Source organism: Aptenodytes patagonicus, chromosome 1 (genome assembly GCF_965638725.1).
Source record: "Aptenodytes patagonicus chromosome 1, bAptPat1.pri.cur, whole genome shotgun sequence".
NCBI lineage: Eukaryota > Metazoa > Chordata > Aves > Sphenisciformes > Spheniscidae > Aptenodytes > Aptenodytes patagonicus.
In genome coordinates, this window is record NC_134949.1 from 123,204,404 (window position 1) to 123,223,417 (window position 19,014).

The following is a 19,014-nucleotide window of genomic DNA, read 5'->3' on the forward strand; positions in this document are numbered from 1 at the left end:
GGAGAGGTCAGGTGGTTAATCAAGTGGAAACGGGATGATACGCCGTTAAAGCGCCATGTACTCGTTGTGCAAGGGCGCCGGTTTAAGGAAAGACGGGGAGACACAGATGTGTCCAAAGAGAATGTAAAAATATCGGCATTTAGCATATTGCACAACAGGAAGAGTTGGCGAGCCCCTAATCTTGAGAGCCTGTTCATCTGTTTTGGCAGGGAGCTACGAGCACGTCAATCCAGATTCTCAAAAGCGCCTGAAAACTGCTTTTTGCAGCAGCAAAACGCAGAGGCAGAATGACAACCCCGTCGAAGCCCGCTCTGAAACGCTGCTCTGTGACTGCTTCTAACTCTATTAACCTACGGCCTATTAAGCTGATTTAAAAGTGGAAATATTAAAAATTGGGGCAGGATACAGCCGTAGTAGGAACAAAGCCATTTTAATTCCCTGGGCTTAAATGCTGCCCTTGACTCCACTCCTGTGTTTCACCGGTTCATGGGAACCCTGATAAACTTGGGCTGTTTTTGGTGGAACAAGATTACGATAGCAAGGACCTTGAAATGTCTCTTAAACAAAGCGTATTGCACCTGGAGGAAGACAAAAGGCTGGCTTGTAACAAAATAATCTCTCAGTCGTTATGTTTCGTGCTAATTCAAAGAGCTGATCTTTAAATGATCTCTCTTGCTTTGCTATCGGTGCTAATTCTGCTGCTTCGCTTAAAGATCTGTCAGCAATTTTATTACAGCCTCTTGTTTCCAGGGATTTTTGACTTGGTCATAAAAGCACGGTCCCAGCTGAAACTTAACATATAAGGTTACAAAATTAAAAAAGAAAGGAAAGAAAAAAAGCAAGCGAGCAAACTCAGGTATTTTTAAGGCTATAAAAGCATAAAAAGAACCAGAAGCATGTAGCTGAAAGTGATTACAATGATTATTTGTTTTCCTTAGACAGAAGAAATAGCTTTATTTTATTTATTTATTTAACCTATGGGTAATTAATAAATCACCAGTTAGAAACGTTGTTTGGGCTAATTTGGAAAAAAAAATTGAAGTTATTTAATTGCACATGTTTTTGGATGATATTCCTAACCTCACTAGGTAGAAATTTATTTATGCAATTAACTCAACATTAGTGCCTCCAAAAGAATACCTTCTTGGCCTGATGACTTACACATTTAAAATATTTCTATTGGACCTGAAAAAAATGATATTGTAAAGGAATCATATAAATTCATATTTATGTAAAACTCTTGAATTACAGATCTACCTACTCTGGTTAACATTAATCACTGTAAGATCAGTAATTATGTATTTAGTATCTGGTTCAGGCTGGTGTTAGAAGAAACTCAACCATAATATATAGATAGATATAGTTATTATATATCTAAATTTAAACGCTTATCAAGGGTCTTACTTAAACTTTTTTAACAACACCCCAGCACAGCTCACATGGCTCTGTCTATTTTCTTTTCCCCTCTGTACAAAGGAAGAGGTGAGTTAAGGTTGAAGCGTTGGCCGGGTTTGGGGCTTTAACTGAATTTCCTTACTCTCTGCGTGTAGGTCAAATCCTTTGACATTATACGCTTGGTACTGGCACAAAGTAATCTTTCAACTTAAACCATGTGTGATGTGGTGGAAGCTTTTTCTCCCCTTCTGTTCCCCTTTGGTCTGTGAATTGGCTATGGTTAGACCTTTTAAATGAACAGGTGTACTTTCTCCCTCCTTGTGATATGAAAGAAGCATAAAACTCGATTATAGCAATTTATGGTCTCTTAACTTGCTTGCACTTGTATCCATGACACAAGCAGCTTTATGCTCAAATTCAGGACTTGGTAAAATAGGAAGTTAAAATTAACCTCAATCCTTTTATAGATGAAAACCTCAACAAATAAACAGTGGTTTAGTGGCATGGCAACCTGCCCCTTTAAATCCAAGAACTAGTCTGAGATGTCTATTTTGAGCTAGTTTTTTTTTTTTAAAAAAGATAATTGGACTTGGATGAATAGAGGAGTAGCCTGTGATTCATACTGGTGTGAGTTAAAGCAAAGTTTAATGCTACTACTTGGAAGTTAGCAATGCATGGGATTTTTATGCCTTATTTTATGCCTATATAAAAAGCACTCTGTGGTCTCTTCAGCGAGAGAGTTTCAATAGAAGTGTTTCAGGATGCAAAGTTGTGCGGATAGGTGTAGTAATGGTATGGAGCAGGTCAGAAGGGTTTCATTTTTGGGGGCCTGCATTCTGAAATGTAGCGCTGTTTATTAAAAATAAAAAAAAGAAAATATCCCGACTCCCTAGGGGTCACACAGAAGATCAGCCTGAAAACCAGTCATCCTTTGAACACAGCAAAAAATTATGGTTCTGGAGCTCCTTCCCACCCTAGCCGTTTTCCCCTGCTGTGATAGCGTGACCCTGAAAAGACGAGCCCTAGAAATTAAAAGGCGTCTGCAGCAGAGACAGTCCCAAATGAGGGAGGCTTCAGTTTGGGGCTTATTTTACTGATAGCGACTGCAAGCCTGAACAAGTTGCTCAATGGATAACGCACACACTTCAGGGGCAGAGGAAAAGGGGAACTGGGAGAAAGCAGCCCAAGAGGTGAAGAGGAGGGTACCAATGAGGACACATTAGCAATTCGATTGCTACAATTTTCTGAGCTACATCCACAGATGAAATGCATTAAAATCTTGTTTGTAAAGAGCAAAGCAGCGCAACGTACTAAAAGTATTTCTGGAGAGAGTAGCTGGATCCCCGGCCGAGCGTGAAAAGCCTATTGCTCTGAAGTCGTACAAGCGAGGGACTTTCACAGGGAACCAGGAAAGAGGGATACTTGACGTTAAACCCGATACCCTGCTAAGCATATAGTGTTCCCAAGAAGCTGAAGAATGCAAGTCTGCAACCGATACGTCCACCCACGTAGCCGCTGGCTCCTGAGTAGCCATAATAATATGTGCATTTTCTTTTATAGGAACGGAGCTGTGCGCAGGAGAAACCCAACATGGTATGCTCTGCAAATCAGAAAACTACGTGAGGGGACTGCCAGGGCCTGGGAGAGATGCAGGACTGCATCCTTCGCTTGACCTGGCGTGGCTCCAGGGAGGGAAGGAGCTGTGTGGTCCTTCCAACTGTCTTTTTGCCCACCTCTTTCTACAGTACGGCCCGTGGCAATGTGTTGATTTATTTCCCATGCTTCTCAAAAATGCCCGCTTCTGCTCACAGCGAAGTCAATGGCAGATTTGCAGTAGATTTCACTAAGTCAAAGACCTTCCTAGCCCTGGGAATAAAAGGATGAAACAAGCTTTCGCTTTAGGTAAGCGATAACCTTTTCTGCATGCAACAAAGAGTACCCTGGTTTTAAAAATAAATGCCGAAAAAAGAACTTATTCCAATTTGTGGTAACTGTTTCTCCCCAAAACCCCAGCAGAGAACATCGACTAAGGCCATTTCATTCTGGCTGGAAGAATAGAGGAAAACTCCATTAGGAACAGTGCTCACTAAAACTAATACTGTCCCACACCCTCCCTTTAAGTGCATCTCACTATGAATCTGCATTTTGATACATGTTTTGCAGAACACTTATCAGCTGACGGTTTAGTGACCTGATTCACTGCTCACCGAGTTCCAGCCGATCCCAGGGACAGAAATGGTTTTAGCAGGGACAGACTCGGCTCTGGCAGTGGCAGACAAAATGTCAAGCTACATGACTTGGTTTCATTGGCATCATCCGAGCCTGAGCCTCAGAAGAAATCAGACTCCTGAGTCACCGTTTTGCAGGTTTTCGTTCAAATAAAACCCACTGGATAACCACCGGCCACAGAAATACGCTCAAACCAACCTGCCCATATTAACGTCTTAGCACTAAGAGGTCGACTTCAGGGGACAAAGCACTTTGCAAAGCTTTCTTTGCTACTGCCTTCCTGGGAAATGTCAAAGCAAGGCGTTGACGGCATTTCTCTCTCATTCAAGCACCCAATGTAATTGATAAATATCCATGGGGAAATATACCTACACATAGAAAAAGGCCTGGCATAATGCATCTTTGCAAGAAAACAACAACTTTCAAGGCGTTACGGTTCTAGCACAGGTGAGGTTAACAAACACCATGAGCTGTACTGACACCGGGAAGATGAGACAGTACAGACCCCTTAAAATCTGTCAGGTCTTTAGAAATACAGACATATGTTAGGAAGCCCCTCCTTTCACTCATTGAAGGCTCTCACTCGTTAAAGGCGGCCAAGGAGAGTCCAGAAGAGATGGAAGGATGAGGGGGCAGCGCCTGTGAGCCCCCGCGCTCCCCAGGCTGGTGGGGTGGAGGTGGGCGAGCGGGGGGAGGATTTCAGGTACTTACCCTGAATCTGACTCTGAGGCTGAGGGTTAAAAGCAGTGGTGTGGTTCAAGGAGGCTCGTGGGTTGGGTGTGGGGGCTGGGTGGTGTGGGCTGACCCTCATGGCCGTACGACGCAACTGCTCCAGTTCACTCAGGCGCTCTGAAAAGGACAAGCTCCCGGGCTTTGTCTGCTCATCTATTTTCTGACGATGTCCTATTGTGGGAGGGGGGGGAAAAAGATCAGAAAATCTCACTGATACATGAGGTCTGTTGATTTATTTTCTTTTTTAAAAGTTTTTTCTTTTTTTTTTAACCCCTCATCCACTGGCAAAGTACCTAACCAGCTAGCGGCCGTCTGAAATGAAACTGAAACCACCTCTCTGCAGGAACAGGAGACACAAGCAAGTCGTGCATTGTAACCGTATTGCTGGGCAGCCCGAGACATGGCCTAGTCTGAAGAACCAGATCCACTGAAAATTGCAGTGCCTTCTTACACCTCGCACTGAGAGAGGAGGCGTTTTTAGAAGGAGGATGGTCTGCAAGGGTGAATAAAAGGAGGAACTTCTAGTGGCCCCTGTGCTAAACCTGCACTGGAGTAACTCACGAAAAATGCAATCCCAGATTGTCATAAGGTACTGTAATTAGACAAGTACTGTGGAGCTATAAAATAACAAACCCAAAAAAACCCATTTTTGGATCCTTTAGCAATGGATTTACAGACAGAAATAGGAAAGAAACACCAGAAGCTGGCAGAATTGCAACTGGAGTAATGAAGTCTCTCTTAGTGGCATCGGGAGCTTCAAAAACATGAGGTCCCACCAGACATCCAACTATAAGAGAGTAGATGCTGACATTACAGCATCGGCCAGCACGTAGCGGACTTGGCCAGCACTCCCCAGGGCAGCCCTTGGAGATCAGTCCCCATGAAGCTCGAGTGCTGTGGCCCCACAGGGCTGGGAGGGGACAGGGAAGGTGCTGGAGAGGCCCAGCTCCAGTGCGGCATCGAGGCACATCCAGATTCAGCTGGAAGGGCACAGACGTATCTCATCACAGACAGGACTGGTTTCAAGATAAGCCTTAGCTAGCAGCAACGTGCAGTATGCAAGGACTAAGGTAAAGGTAATGCATTTCTAACTGTTGCCTGTGGCTGCTCTCTGCTCTGGGATCCTTTGTGTGTCAACTGGCAACCACAAAGACTGCACACAGGGTATACAAGAGGGGCATGTTGTCTGCTGGAGCACTTGCTCCTCCGGCAGGCGGGACAAAAGCACAAATTTTAAATCCTCTTTCCACCCTCTTAAGAGTTAACCTATTGCCACGACTTTGCAAACCACTTTTGTGGCCACTGGTTTCCAGTCCTATGAGATATCCTTCAAAAGTGGGGGATCTTATCCTGGAAGGCTGCTGACACTACGCTTTGGGGCTGAAATGGAAACCTCCCTAGCAGACTTGCATTTGGTGAAATGTCTGAAATGGGATGGTTCAGCAACGTTCCCAACCAGGTGGAATCAAAACTTTCCTTTGTAATTTTTCCCCATCCCCCAATAGGGCTTTTTCTTCTGAAAGATCGCAGAAAACAGCCCTTCAGCAAAAGCCCAAAAGCAGACTCTGGCACACAAGTTGTCCTTTCAAAGATGCTCTTTCCAAATGGAGGGCAAGATACTCACTGCAATGAGTCCATGAGGAAATATCCTCAACCCACCTGTATTTAGTCAATGGAGTAGGATCCCCAGCTCCAAAAATGTAATTTTGATACCTTCTGCTTGGGGACCTTCTTGTGGAGCAGTGAATGTCATCGTCACCCAAAAGGATCCCCCAAACCCAATCCCATTTTTGCACTTTGCATTTGTCTCAAGAAATCAGCTGCCTCGTGAATCTTTCTGGCTTATCCCTTCCCCTTTCTTCGTATAGGGCACTGTTACCCTGACGGGAATGCATGTCAAATCTCTAGCCCAGAGGTCAAACATCTTTTTTTTCTACTTGTTCTCTTGAAGAAGGTGGCGTTATCCTTGGTTTCTGCTGAACACCATAGTTTGCTGTCTATCTGCTCCCGATTTTCATTTTTTCGTCATGAAGAGTTGCCTTCTGCAGCTTTCATTGCGCCTCCATCCTCCCTGCAAGGAGGTGGCCAGTGCTGTTCCTATGGTGAGTCCTCTCTCAACTCACGGCTACAGCAGTGAAACAGACTAGCACAAAACTCCTGAAAATAATCCACCGTGCCCTATTCCACACATCCCCGTAGTATTTAATACATAAACACTCATAAACATCCAGCTTCCAATTTTGAGTATCAGTGAATAAGCAGCAAAAGATCTCTGAAGAGCTCTGTATGCCCTTTACTCTACAGAGCACTCTTTCAAGCCACCCTAACAGCTCAATCAAGACACAGGACCATTTTATGCACTAAAAGGAAAATGTGCATTTAAAAGCAGTTCCCAGTAGCTGCATTTCTAAAATTAAATTTTATAACTTGTATTATGGTTCCAAATCGCAGTGGCTCGGCATTTCTTCCTGTTGCCAGGCCCTTTGGCACAGCTTGAACTGTCTCAGATTCCACACTGTGCTGTAAATTATCCCAACAGGGGGGGGAAAAAAATTAAAATATAAAAAGACATATTATATAGTAGCAGTTTCATCATTAAAGAGTCCCATTAAGGCTTCAAAAAAAAAAAAAAAAAGGAGGACAGAAGAGAAGAAAAATGAAAAAGACTTTTATCTGACGTTCTGGCTGGTCAAGAGCAAATGCTTCATTTGTCAGCAGTGCAAAGCTGGATGCTGCCTCAAGCCTTGGGCTTCTAACACTGGACTTGAACGCAAACACGCGGAGTCATACAAGATGTGCAAAATACCTCATACATTTGGACTATTTTAAGCTTCAGCAGGCTGAACCCAGGACTTGCAGAGCCAAGAGCCAGGTCCTTCCAAATCCATCCCCCCGCTGTAATTTATTCCTAATTTCCAATTCTGCTCAGACATCTTCTGCTTTTAAGTGAGTGCACTAATGCCAGGTTTGACCTCCTGCTACCCTACTTTCTCCTCCTACCTCCCCGGTGCTGCCCTCCCGGCATCCGGAGTTTTGCCTGCCTGGCACGAAACCAAGCGGCCCAGCAGCGCAAGCCGGTGTGCTAGCAGCCTCGCACGGAGGTGAGCGGTTCCTCTGAAGCCAACAGTACAAGGGCTGCATTAAGGCAGGTGAGGCAAGAATTAACTTTCCCCTCTGAATCTAGCTCAGGCACTGAATTTGTGTCAAGCTGGCACGCTGCCGGGCAGGGCAGACAAACCCAAGCTTGCTCTGAACAACCCAGCTTGCAGGCAGCAAGCAGGGCAAATTAACCCAGGCACAGCACCCTCCCAAGGTCACCGCGGGGCACCCCGTTCCCAGGCCAGCTCCCTCCGAGCTGGTGGGAGTATCTCTGCATGTCTCCACCGTGCATCCACCAAGCAAAACTCCTGGACCCCACCCTACCCAGCCCTGTGCTGCCCCAGGTCATCCTGCTGAACCCGAGATCTGCCTCATCCCTTGGGCTTGTGGAAATCCCGCTCGTGTCAATGCATTCGGGGAGGAAAGACCAGCACCAGCAGGTTCCTTCTGAGGGGAACTCTGCTGTTGTTTTCATCCATATGTTGTAATTTTTGGTGGGAGCTACCTAGAAACAATGTCAGGCAATTGTCACCTCAAGATGTAGCTCCAAAAGTGGCTCTTCCCCACACCCCCCCCCAATCAGAAGAGCTATTTCACCTTTTCTCCCTTGCCGACTGCTGCAGGTAGCAGCACAGAACCTGTTTTGCATGAAGGTCTGCAGCACGAAAGTAAAGAACTGTGTCAGAAAAATGTAACAAATATAAATGGTTTTCCCAAGCCACTATAAAAGCACAGGCAGAGCTTTGTTAGGGTGACTTGTATTTTTGTGTTTATTAGCTTTACTTTGAAGTTAGCCTCTAAGCAAGTTACCCTTGCTTAAAGAGCAGGCAAGTTATCCTCGGTTCACCCCTGTAAAGCCCAGGACTATTATTATCCCCCTTTTATAGGTGGAAAACTGAATGACAGAGAAATGAGGTGACTTGCCCATGGTCAGGCAGTGACCCTGTGGCAGACGCTCGCCTCCAAGCTCAGCGCGGTGACCACAAGCCCAGGCTTCCCCTTCCCAGGAGAGCAGAGTGATGCAGGATGAAAAAGAGTAGCAGGAAGGCGCTTGGAAACTGGTGCGGCTCTGCTGAGCCGGCAGTTTGGCCACGAGGATCTGCCACGAAACTTTTGCAAATCAGATGGGACTTTATGGAAGTCAATCAAACATTCAGCTGTTGAATGAAGAAGACCTTGGCTCAGAGCTCACAGAGAGAGACGGTTTGCCACGAGACGGCACCGTTGTCCTCTCTCCCTCCCCACGTCCTCATACTTTTTGTCAAGCATCAATTTGCAGGTACCAGCAGACGAAAGAAAAGGGCAGTATCTTTTTCCCTTGGGTTGCAGGGTCAGTGTTTGAGATGCTGGAATAAATAGGACATCCAGCCTGCTTGGCTAAACCACAGGGTTTGGGGGCTTTTGGACATTTTTTTAACTGATCCCTTTCAAATACTGTCTCAGTGAGACCAGGCGGATTTTTTTACGCAGTATATTAAGCAAGGAGGGGAGAGAAAACATTAGCTTTTCCGATACTTTTACAGCAATGCAACATGAAAGTGCTTTTCCTCTTAATGGGAGGGAAATGCAGTTTTATAGACTTTAAGAGACCATGGAGCACTCAGCTTGGCCCGCAGCCATCTGGTTGGGACTCTGGATGTGGAAACAACAAGAACAAAGTGCCTTGGCAGCCCCCGTTCTTGTGCACGTCGGGCACTCATTGGGAATGGTTGCTCGGTCCGGGTTTCAGACCACGGCCAGCCCCACGGTGACGACAGCAGCACTCCGGGCTGCCTTGACGTGCCAGGTGTCCCATTACTTTCTTTTTAATCTAGTTTTTAAAAGTGTCGCTAGTTGCCTTTCAGGTTCAGAGGGGGAGAAGCAGGTAAAACAGAGGCTAAGGAAAGGCATGACGCCATCGGTACTCTTGTTCTGCCAGATGAAGCTACTGAAATTCCTGTGGGTACCCAGGACCGTTTTACAAGTAAACACTGCTGGAGTGGATTAATGGACATTTTTTTTCTCTTTTAATCAAGTCACAGGATAAGTACACTCTTCTGTCACTTGCTCTCATTCTCTCACAAATCTGACTATTTGGAGCTGGTGCATCGGGAGGTACTAATGCCCCCAAAAGATTTGGGCTTGGGGGACCAGGTGTTGGACAGAGACTCACTGGCTCATGGCTGCTGAGCATCCTGGCCAGAGACAGACCCGAGCAGAAACACGACAGGTTTTCGTATGTATTATCCACAAGTTTTCTGCCCCAAATCAGCAGGTTGTACTCGCGTGGAGATAGTATAAGGGGAGTTTAATTAAGTGGAGCCCTTTATCCCCGAGGGGAGCAGAATACCTCCCCCTCTCTCCTCTGCCCCCCCTTTTCCCAGGTGGAAGTGGAAACTTTTCACACCCAAAAAGTGTGAAACTACACAGGAAAATACAGCATCTGGCCAGACTTTGCCAAAGTAGGGAGTGACTGATGAGACCCGATGTTTTGGTTTAATGAAAGCTGGCTGCTTTGGAACTGTGTTGGACCTTGATCCAAGCATCTCCTCGTTTCAGGGCTGTATGTGTTCAGGGCTTTGGTTTGGCTCCAGCTCTAGTGGGGTAGAAAATAAGCCATGTTTCATTGTGTCCGGTTAATAAAGTGGTAAACATTGTTTTGTGCCATGGAGCTAAAATAAATCCAATTATTTTGTACGTAGTGAAGGATGAGAAGAAAATATGCTCTTTCACATTATTGTAGGAAGTGAGCACACTATCTTTAGTGCAAAAAATGATATATTCTTGTAAACAAAAGTGAATTATAGTGCCTCTATACTACTACCAAGCTGGGAAATGCAAATGCTTGAAAATCAGCTATCCTGCTCGCAAAAAAGCATTTTTCTTCCTAACAGTAGAAATAGTGCCTTAAGTACATAAACCAGTAATATTTTTCTATGTGCCAGATATCCCAGATATAAAATACTTTGCACACTCTTTTTCCCTCATTTCCTATCTGCACAGAAAGAGCAAGTAGTATAACTTTTCTAGGACACCGTTTGCTGTGTTTTCAAACAGACCTGACCTGATCCTGCAGAGTTGTATGCACATGCTTAGCGTAAGGCACTAACCATTGTTACACGGCAGCCCACGGGGCTTTAGGAAATCACGCTTGAAAATAAAACCAATCTGTAGACTGGTTTCCTCTCTAGCCTCATCACTTGGAGAAGACTTATACCGCACTCAGGCATTAGAAGGATCAGTACAGGACAGCGTCAGAGCTCACCAACCTCTTGTACGGTGTTAAAAATACAATGTAAAAAGTTCCTAAAAAAGGAATTAGATACACTGTAGGATATTTTCTCTTTCCTCAGTTAAAAATATTATTGCTGTGATGAGGAAAAATAATGGTGATGGTAGTCAGAGCTTCAAGTAGACTCATCAGCAATTATATTTTTTTGCTGTTTTTCTTAAGCACTGTACAACGCAAGCCTTCTTTCCAGACAGAAGGAACATCATGGAAGACAGGATATTATGCTAAACGTTTTTGTGCCGTGTCTGTAATTACCAGCAGAATCAGTGTTGGTCATCAGACCCGACCTGACCATAGGTGCTGGAAAACGTGTGAATGAGGCTGGATATTACGCGACTCAATGACCAGGCTGATACCCAGCCGCCCTTCAGAAGCAGAATGCCGAGCAATGCCGAGCACAGACAGACTGACAGCGGGAAGCCCTTCCAGATGTGCTTCTCCTATCAGCTCCCTGGCAAACCTCACCCTTTCTGTGTCTCTATGGAAAAATCTGCTTGTTACTCTAAGAAACTGCAGACATACGAGACATTTCAGGTACGAACCTTTGCTGAGCATTTAATTTTTCCACCAGGTGATCCAATTTGGCTGTGTGTTGAACAAGTGTCCAGTGATACCAACAAAGTGAACAAAGATTTACACGGCAGGTTCCCTGCTCTCCGGTAACTCCCCACTTCGCCCGGGGGAAACCCCAGGTAGCTTCTTGCACCTCTGTTGGGGGGGTTAGTCGTCCTGCTGTAACAACATGCACTCTGAGCAGCTGGTGCATTTTTTTCCTACGTGTTTTAACAGTAGTTACACAATATTTTGGCAATATTTTTTTTTCTTACCTCTTCTTTCTTAAATCAGCGCTTTTTTAAAAAAAACCACACAAACAGGCACTATAGGTAGAGCAAAATTTGCGATGAGAGGGAGTCCTGCCCTGGAACAAACAAGAGCAGGCGAGAGAGTCCAGATCAAGCCCCTTTTGCATGGTCTATACTAGAAAACAAACTTCGGTTTCCTGTGTTCCAGGTGAGTGCCCTAATTGCAGGCTGAGAGCCCTTTTCATCACTGATTCACTATCCAGCTGCGCCAGTAGAGCTCCAGTGGGGAATGTCCCCAGGAAAAGGGACTAGCGGAAGCTGCCGGTCTCCCTCGGTCCAGCCGGCACGCTGACTGCGAGACCGTGGGCTCCTCCGGGCTGGGTCCCTCCAGCTCCCTCCCTGCCTCCTGATGAACATATGAAAAGCCTCACGTCTACCCTGAGGTACCACAGCCAGAAAAAGCAATCTTGACAATTTTTGCAAGGCAGGAAATATGCTTCCTCTCCTCCCAGCTCTGCTGGTGAGGCCTGTGCTGTAGTAACAAACAGCAATGCGCAAATGCATTTCCATTTAAAACACAATTATTTTGCTTGCCATGGATCCACCAAAACTTCTGATGACTCTGACATACATGTGTCCTCTATTTCTGTCATGGAAGTACAATTATTCTGTGGGTTCACCCCAGGAATTAGGTCATCGCAGCAAAGTAAAAGTAAGGGAACTGAGCGTTAGGAGTTTGGAGGGGAGAAGTTGTTCATGAAATTTAAATTAGTCTGCAAAATTATACCCTTTGCTTTCTTTTCCTTTTCCCCCATGTCAATGTATATACTTTAAAAATCCCGACTCCTTGACAAAGTTTGAATGACTCCCAACTTAAGCATCACATTGCCAAAAGCCTCTTTTGTTTCTTTATAGTTTGCATCTTCCCACATGTACAAACCGCCATAAGAATACCCTCCAGCCATGAGCTGAGACATCATAGTTGAAGATATGTATGAGAGAGTAGGTGCAGAATGAGGTACAACCAGCCAACCAACAGCTCAGCAAGCAACCAAGAAAAATACAGGCACAAAAAGACACCTCTGTCCAAAGAAAAGCTGCAGAAACACGAGGCTCAGGCAGCAAGGACTGAGCTGCCATTTAAGCAGCCCTTGGGAGAAGGGTTGTGTCTCTGCTGAATACAGGGGACCAGGGTCCTAATTCAGACACCTTAATCAAATGCGTAAGCTTAGGTGGGATGAATCTGGACCCCCTCCGTCAGCCTGAGTGGGAAAAGCAAGGGATAATAGCATTTGCCGCCTTTGCAGTGCCTCTGAGAAGACAAATGAATGGGAAAGTGGGTTGCACAAACATCACAGAATTGGAGGTCAGAGAAATAGCTTAGACAGAAACCCATTTCATCAGCCCACTGAAATATCTCTAGACAGTGAGAGGTCTTCATCATTCAGCCTCAGGCAGAGTTGAACAAGGGACCTGCAACTTAAAGGTCAAGTCCTGTGGCTCACTGTTTATATAAACCAGGGGAATTTGGCAACACAAAAGTAAATTTACCCCCCATGGATACTGACCATTTAGACTTTGACGACTTGTAAAAAACTTTGCTCCTGTCCAAAAAAAGTATCTAGCCAGCTACATGCTTCCCTTGAACTAAAGACCTTTGCTTTTACCAAGTCTGGTGACTGGTGTTTCCGCACAATAGTTGAAAATACCTGTTTTTCCAAAGAAATGAGTTTGGATATTTTAATCTGCAGGTTCCTAAGCAGTCCCTCCTCTGTACTAATGCTCCATTGTGCCTACACAGGACTGCAGTTCACTGAAAGCTCATAAATTTCGTGTGGTTCTGCCTAGTCTTTATTTTAGGTTCCTGAGCCATTTTTTGCTTTCCTCATTTTCTTTGCAGCTGCAGAGAGATATAGTAAGCTACTGTATAGCATTTTGAAAGCAGGGCCTCTGAGAAGTTTCCAAACTGCATACAAGCAGGTTATTCTTTGGCTTGTTTTCTTTGGCTTGGTGTTAGCAGTACAGAATGAGTCAAACAGTATTAACTTTCAAGAGGGAAGTGGTGTGGTCAACCAAAACTGTTTGCGGCTAGATTGCGAAGATAGGTAGAGCAGGTAATGAAGAACAGCCCATAATGCAGGGTGTAGGTAGGAGAGGCAGACAGACTCAGACAAACAGAATCCTTAATAATTAAATCAACACTGTTGCCTAAATTTTTCTGCAGCTTTATGTGCTAAGGTTATGACACAGGCTGGCTTTTCTGGACTGGCCAGCCTTGAGAAGGTGGCCTGGTGCATGTCGTGCTTAATGAACTCAAACTACAACACTCTGCAAGGGAAGAATAAAGGTTGGGTGCTATGAAAAACAAAAAAGAAATATATCAACTTTTCATTTGTGGCTGATTAAATTCTTTCTTGTGTCTCCTTCCATTTTTACAGGCTGTTCCTTATCTGTTCCATGAAGACAAGGAAGATGTTTCCATCCTTCCCTCTCTTTAGGATGTGTTTCAGGTATTAACAAGCACATCGTGTCTTCATACAACAGACAACTCTTTCTCTTATGATTCAGAAGAGTCGAGATGTCCTCTCCCAAGCATTGCTCTCTCTCACACCTTGCACAGACCCGTGCAGCGCTGACATAGGAACAGTCTGACCAAGTTTTATCATGAACACTAATAGAAAATGCATTTACTCATTACAATTCCCAATTGCAGCAGACGAGCAAAAAGCAAGGGCACAAATGGAGATGCAGAGCAAAAGTCCTTCTGCATTCTTCACAACGGGTGACAGAGGATGAAGCAAAAGACTGCAGTGTTTTCATATGGGCCTACAAGGAGGAAACTGCTGCACCTTCTGATAATCCAGGGCAGTCGAAGCAGGGAGGGACTGCAGCGCAGATGGATTTTCACCCCTTCCAGTTATATTCCAAGAAGAAAATAGGGCTGTTCACTGAGAGTGCCGCACAGCTTCATCCAGCCTTTCTCTTAGACACGTGTTGTTTTGGTAAACCCGTAAGTAAGGCAACTCCTCAAAAACAGAGCTTTCAGAAAAGGTCCTGCACTGCCAAAAGCTTGTTTGGCGAACGGGAGTGTCTGACCACTCCAGACAGGGTTAAAGTTTCCCTCCCCCTTATCCCGGCTCCCTTAGGAGCCTGAGGAAGAGAAAGCCCCCTCTCTCCCACCTCCTGTGTAGAGTAGGGTGAAGGAAGCAGGTTGCAGAGGTTGTGTGCAATCGGGTCCTTCTGCCCTCCAGCCCATCCCTGCAGGAAACTTTCTCGTCTGCCAGCAGTGCGGTAGGTATGCAGTGGTGAGCCCTGGAGGGGACAGTGGGATTGCTGACCGATGCTCCAACAGCCCAGCTTTGCTAGCTAACCTCATTCTAGGAAGGGTAGGGGCTATATTCACCCTTAAAACCAGAGTAGGCAGGTGCAACATGGGGTTTGAGCTACAAGTCCATCCTTCCCCAGCTCATGCAAAGCCCCAGCAGCCGCTACAAACCTTTTGTTTGCTCACGTTTAATGACTGCTATTCAAAAGTCCATCCTTGCTGAAGAAACATGATGGATGAAGGACCAGACTCTCTGATTCAGAGCACCACCAACTAACTTCACTGGAAAGATACCGGGCATGTCAGTGAACTAGGGTCTTCAGTGGGGACCAGCGTATAGTCACATCCCCTATGGGCAACCTACTTGCCAGGGTGCTGCTTATTAATGCTTTTCTTTACATACACACACACAATACAAGTGGCATCTATACAGTCTTTTTTCATATTTCTATGGAAAATGCTCCCCCCCAAAAAGACTTGTTCACCGATCTTAACAGCTACAAATTCTTTGTAGGTAAGTGCAGTTGACAGGAGAAAGTCAGACCTACTGACTGCTTAGGAAGCTTTTTCAGAAGTAATATACATTCACCTAATTCTGCTTTTGTCACAGTTACAGAGTACTTGCCCACTGATTTCAGCAGAGCTAGACCGAAGCTGTATAGCCCTTGAAAATCCCACCACGCAAATATAGGTAAACACTTAAAAATATTCACCACAGTCTTTGTAGCCATTCAACCACTAGGTGATATAATAATGAAGTCCAAAAAAAAAAAAAAGATTGACAAAGATGAAAAAAGTGAAAGAAATGAAAAATAACTACCTACCTGTTCTCAATTTGAAATCACACTAATTCAAGGGGAGGGGGGGGAAGAGTTGTGTGGGATTAAGTGACTCAAAAAAGGAGTTGAAATAATTTCTATAGGACTGGGCCAGTCTTATCGCTGTTCCTAGCCCACACCGCAGCAGCTCTGGTTTCCTGTTTACCTGCTTTATGTGAGGAAGGAGCTTGTCTTGTCAACACTTCTGTGTATCTTTAAAAAACCAGCCAAATAACTAGGCAAGCAAATACATATAAGCTACCGCATTCCCAGAAAAGCAATCTTGACACAAGATTTTGTATTGCACGTATTTGGCAATTTTATTAAACGAAAATGATGAATTCCCTGCCTCACGTCACCCAACATCAACTGTCCTAAATGACTCAGCAGTGGGACTGATAAATGCCAGGGAAAATAAACCTGTTACATCTTTTCCAGATGGAAAAGGAGCGTCTGCACCACGAAACCTCAAGGATGCTGGTATTAAAAACCTATCGAGGTTCTACATATTGGATTAGGACAAAAAGGATTCCCCCTATCACTGTTACATCAGGGAGTGCCGAGCGTTCATATAAATTTCATAATCCTTTGCACATCTGATGGAGAACAACCAGCACTGTTTTTAGGAGCTGCGGGTAGCCACTAGCCAGTTAAAGTCCATACGAGGCAGGTCTTGCCTGCACCTTGCCTGCACTGAGGGATCTTTGCACTGGGGTAGTTACAGCAGCTGCTGGTCTTTGCTTTTACTGGTCTTTTCAGCTTGTGGGCAGCGTGCCTGCCGGTATGTCTGTACCATTTCCAGTCTGAAACCGACTGCTTGAGAGCATGGGTCTGTCCATCTCCACTCGTGTATATAAGTTTTGCTTCAGGTTCCTGCTTCCAGTGAACCCCCCCCAGGGTGCCCGGGTGAGGGGACTCTGAGACCTCAGACAACAGGCTGGTGCTGTGCCAGCCCCGCCAGCTGCTGCGAGGGGGCCAACCCCAGCGCGGAGCTGCCCCTGCCCAGGGGGCTGCTCTGCCATCCCCTCGCAGAGGAGAAGGGGCTTGCCGAGCAGCAAGGATGTGGGGCACAGAGAGTTCTTTCTGGGACACGGGGGACCCAAGAGCTGCGGAGGTGCCTGTGGATGCCCTGCAGCGCTGCCTGCATCCAGACATGCAACCTCTGGTCCCATTCTGCAGTCAAACTTTTAACATCCAGTGTCAGGTGGTCCTGTGCTATGTGATGCTCCTGTGCTAAGCCAGAATGCCCAATGCTATATTACTGGAGTAATTCAGGGTGGTTGTGCGAAAGTGCATGCATAATGGAAACAGGCCGATTTCCCCCTCACTCTTCACTTTTCTTCAGAAAACACAAGTCACAAAGGGACAAAGTGCTCTCTGCTCTTTCGCTCTTTGTGTACTTTCATTATGAAAAATGGGCTGGTGGCATGCACAGCTTTCACAGCGGGGGAAGACGTGCCCAACCACAGGACGTACATTTTAGGCTGTTGTTCCCTTGCCACTCAGGGGATGGGGGGCTGTTAGGACTGTCCTGCCTGTTCAGAAACAGCTCCTTCGGTCTGCAAGCATGCCCTTGCAATAATATACCGCTTTATTTTATTTAAATGGATTCAGTTGCTCTTCTTTGTCCGTCCTTCAATGAGACACACACAGAAAGGAAACCAACAGCGATCCCCTACCTACCCGTACCCATTTAGAGACAGCAACGCATCAAGTCACATTGTATGAATTTGAGCCAGCGATGTTTTGTAACTTCCCCCAGCCGCCGCACGCTTGCATATAACCATTGCACAAGCCAACTACAAGTATCCTCAGAGTGCACCCATAATTTAAGTCTGCCCACGTCAGTGTCACCCAGATAATAGGACGCAGGGACACAAACACACAGGCACAGACCTGGCAGCGTGCAAGCATTGGCTTTTCTTGCAGCCCATCCCTTTCTTTTGTCTGTACATGGTCTATTTAGATTGGAAGCTCTCAGGAGCAAGTACCTTAGCCAAGCTTTTTTAAAAAGCGATTAGCAAAGCTGGGTTGTGATACTGAGAGGGTGATGTGCTACGGAGCACACAGCTAATGCCAGCAAATGAAGAAAGAGTCCCCGTTTCATTTCTGTTATATAGACAGTCAACTTGTAAACACCACCTTTTCCTCTACATGTTTTCTGCTAAGTAATTTTTAGGCACTGTAAGTCTCCAGGTGAATGGAAGTATCTGAAAAGCCATCACTGAAATTTATATGGTGGGTCTATTCCAATGACACGATGATTCATTTTTTTCATGGTTTCAAAACTGTTCATTGGTACATGTTAGTTTCCAACAGATGGAGGCACTTGCAGCAGAAAGCAAGCAAGAAATGAAGGCATTTAGTATTATTTCAGCTCACTGAGATGAAAGGGCTTTTTGGAGAATAGTTTGGCTTTTCCTTGCATGAAAGGCTGAAGGTGGAAGTCATGTGAAACCCTCAGAGGAATCATCCCTCCCTAGCCTGACACATGCAGAGTCTTCCTCGCTTCTGCCACGGGACGGGAGATGCTGGCCCCTCGCGGGCTCTGCTGACTCTCCTCCCAGAAGCTGCTCTGGGAGTCTAAGGTCTGTGGGCAAAGGCTGGACAGGGCAGGGGAAAGGATAAGCAGATCAGGTGTACTTAACACCACCAGCCCTTGGGGATTCCCTAAAAAAGACCTCAGGCTGGGCAAGGGGGCGTTTGAAGATTTCCTTCATAACAGCTACAGGCCATGGGCTTTCCTTGAACCTTACAAGTGAAATGGGATCACTTCAGATCAGGGTCTGAGGGTGTCCTTAACTGTGGTTGAGCAAAGATGTACCCCCTGCCACAGGTAGCTTTGCCAGGAGGCAAAAGGAAATTTCCGTCCCTAAAAAGGCGATTCTTGGGCCAGCAGCTTTTTAAGCTCCTTCTCAAATCCCACTCAGCAATATTATTCTCTCTTTCTCCACTCCTTAGCATCCTGCTCTTTGATATAAGGATATCAAAAAAGTATTTGGGAAAACCACATATCCACTATGGAATAATCACATTTAATGTCCAGCTTAACCTTGGACATCTCAGGCTCACTGGGGCTAAACCCACGTAGCCTTTTCCTTTTGCGCTGTTTTCAGGCACCTAGTCCATTAGTGACTTTTTCAGAGCTATGTAGGTTAAAACAATTCAATGAGAAAAACAGAAAGAAGCAGTCAAAAGAAGAAAACCCTAATTTTTCAGCAGACGTACACAGTAGGTCAAATGGCCTAAGGGAAACATTTAATTTAAGAGTCACAGAATCATAGAATTGTTTAGGTTTGGAAAGACCTTTAAGATCAAGTCTAACCGTTAGCCTAGCTCTGC

At 45.4% G+C, this 19,014-nt stretch overlaps 1 protein-coding gene across 2 annotated transcripts in view; it reads right to left on the bottom strand.

The window, feature by feature from the left end:
• The window catches only part of RUNX1 (RUNX family transcription factor 1), a 105,044-nt gene that overhangs the window by 57,635 nt on the left and 28,395 nt on the right, over nt 1–19,014 (bottom strand). For both annotated transcript variants that reach the window (XM_076353678.1, XM_076353670.1), the window contains exon 4: nt 4,336–4,527. In XM_076353678.1, the coding sequence (XP_076209793.1) occupies nt 4,336–4,527 (192 nt within the window). The remainder of the gene's footprint in view (nt 1–4,335; nt 4,528–19,014) is intronic.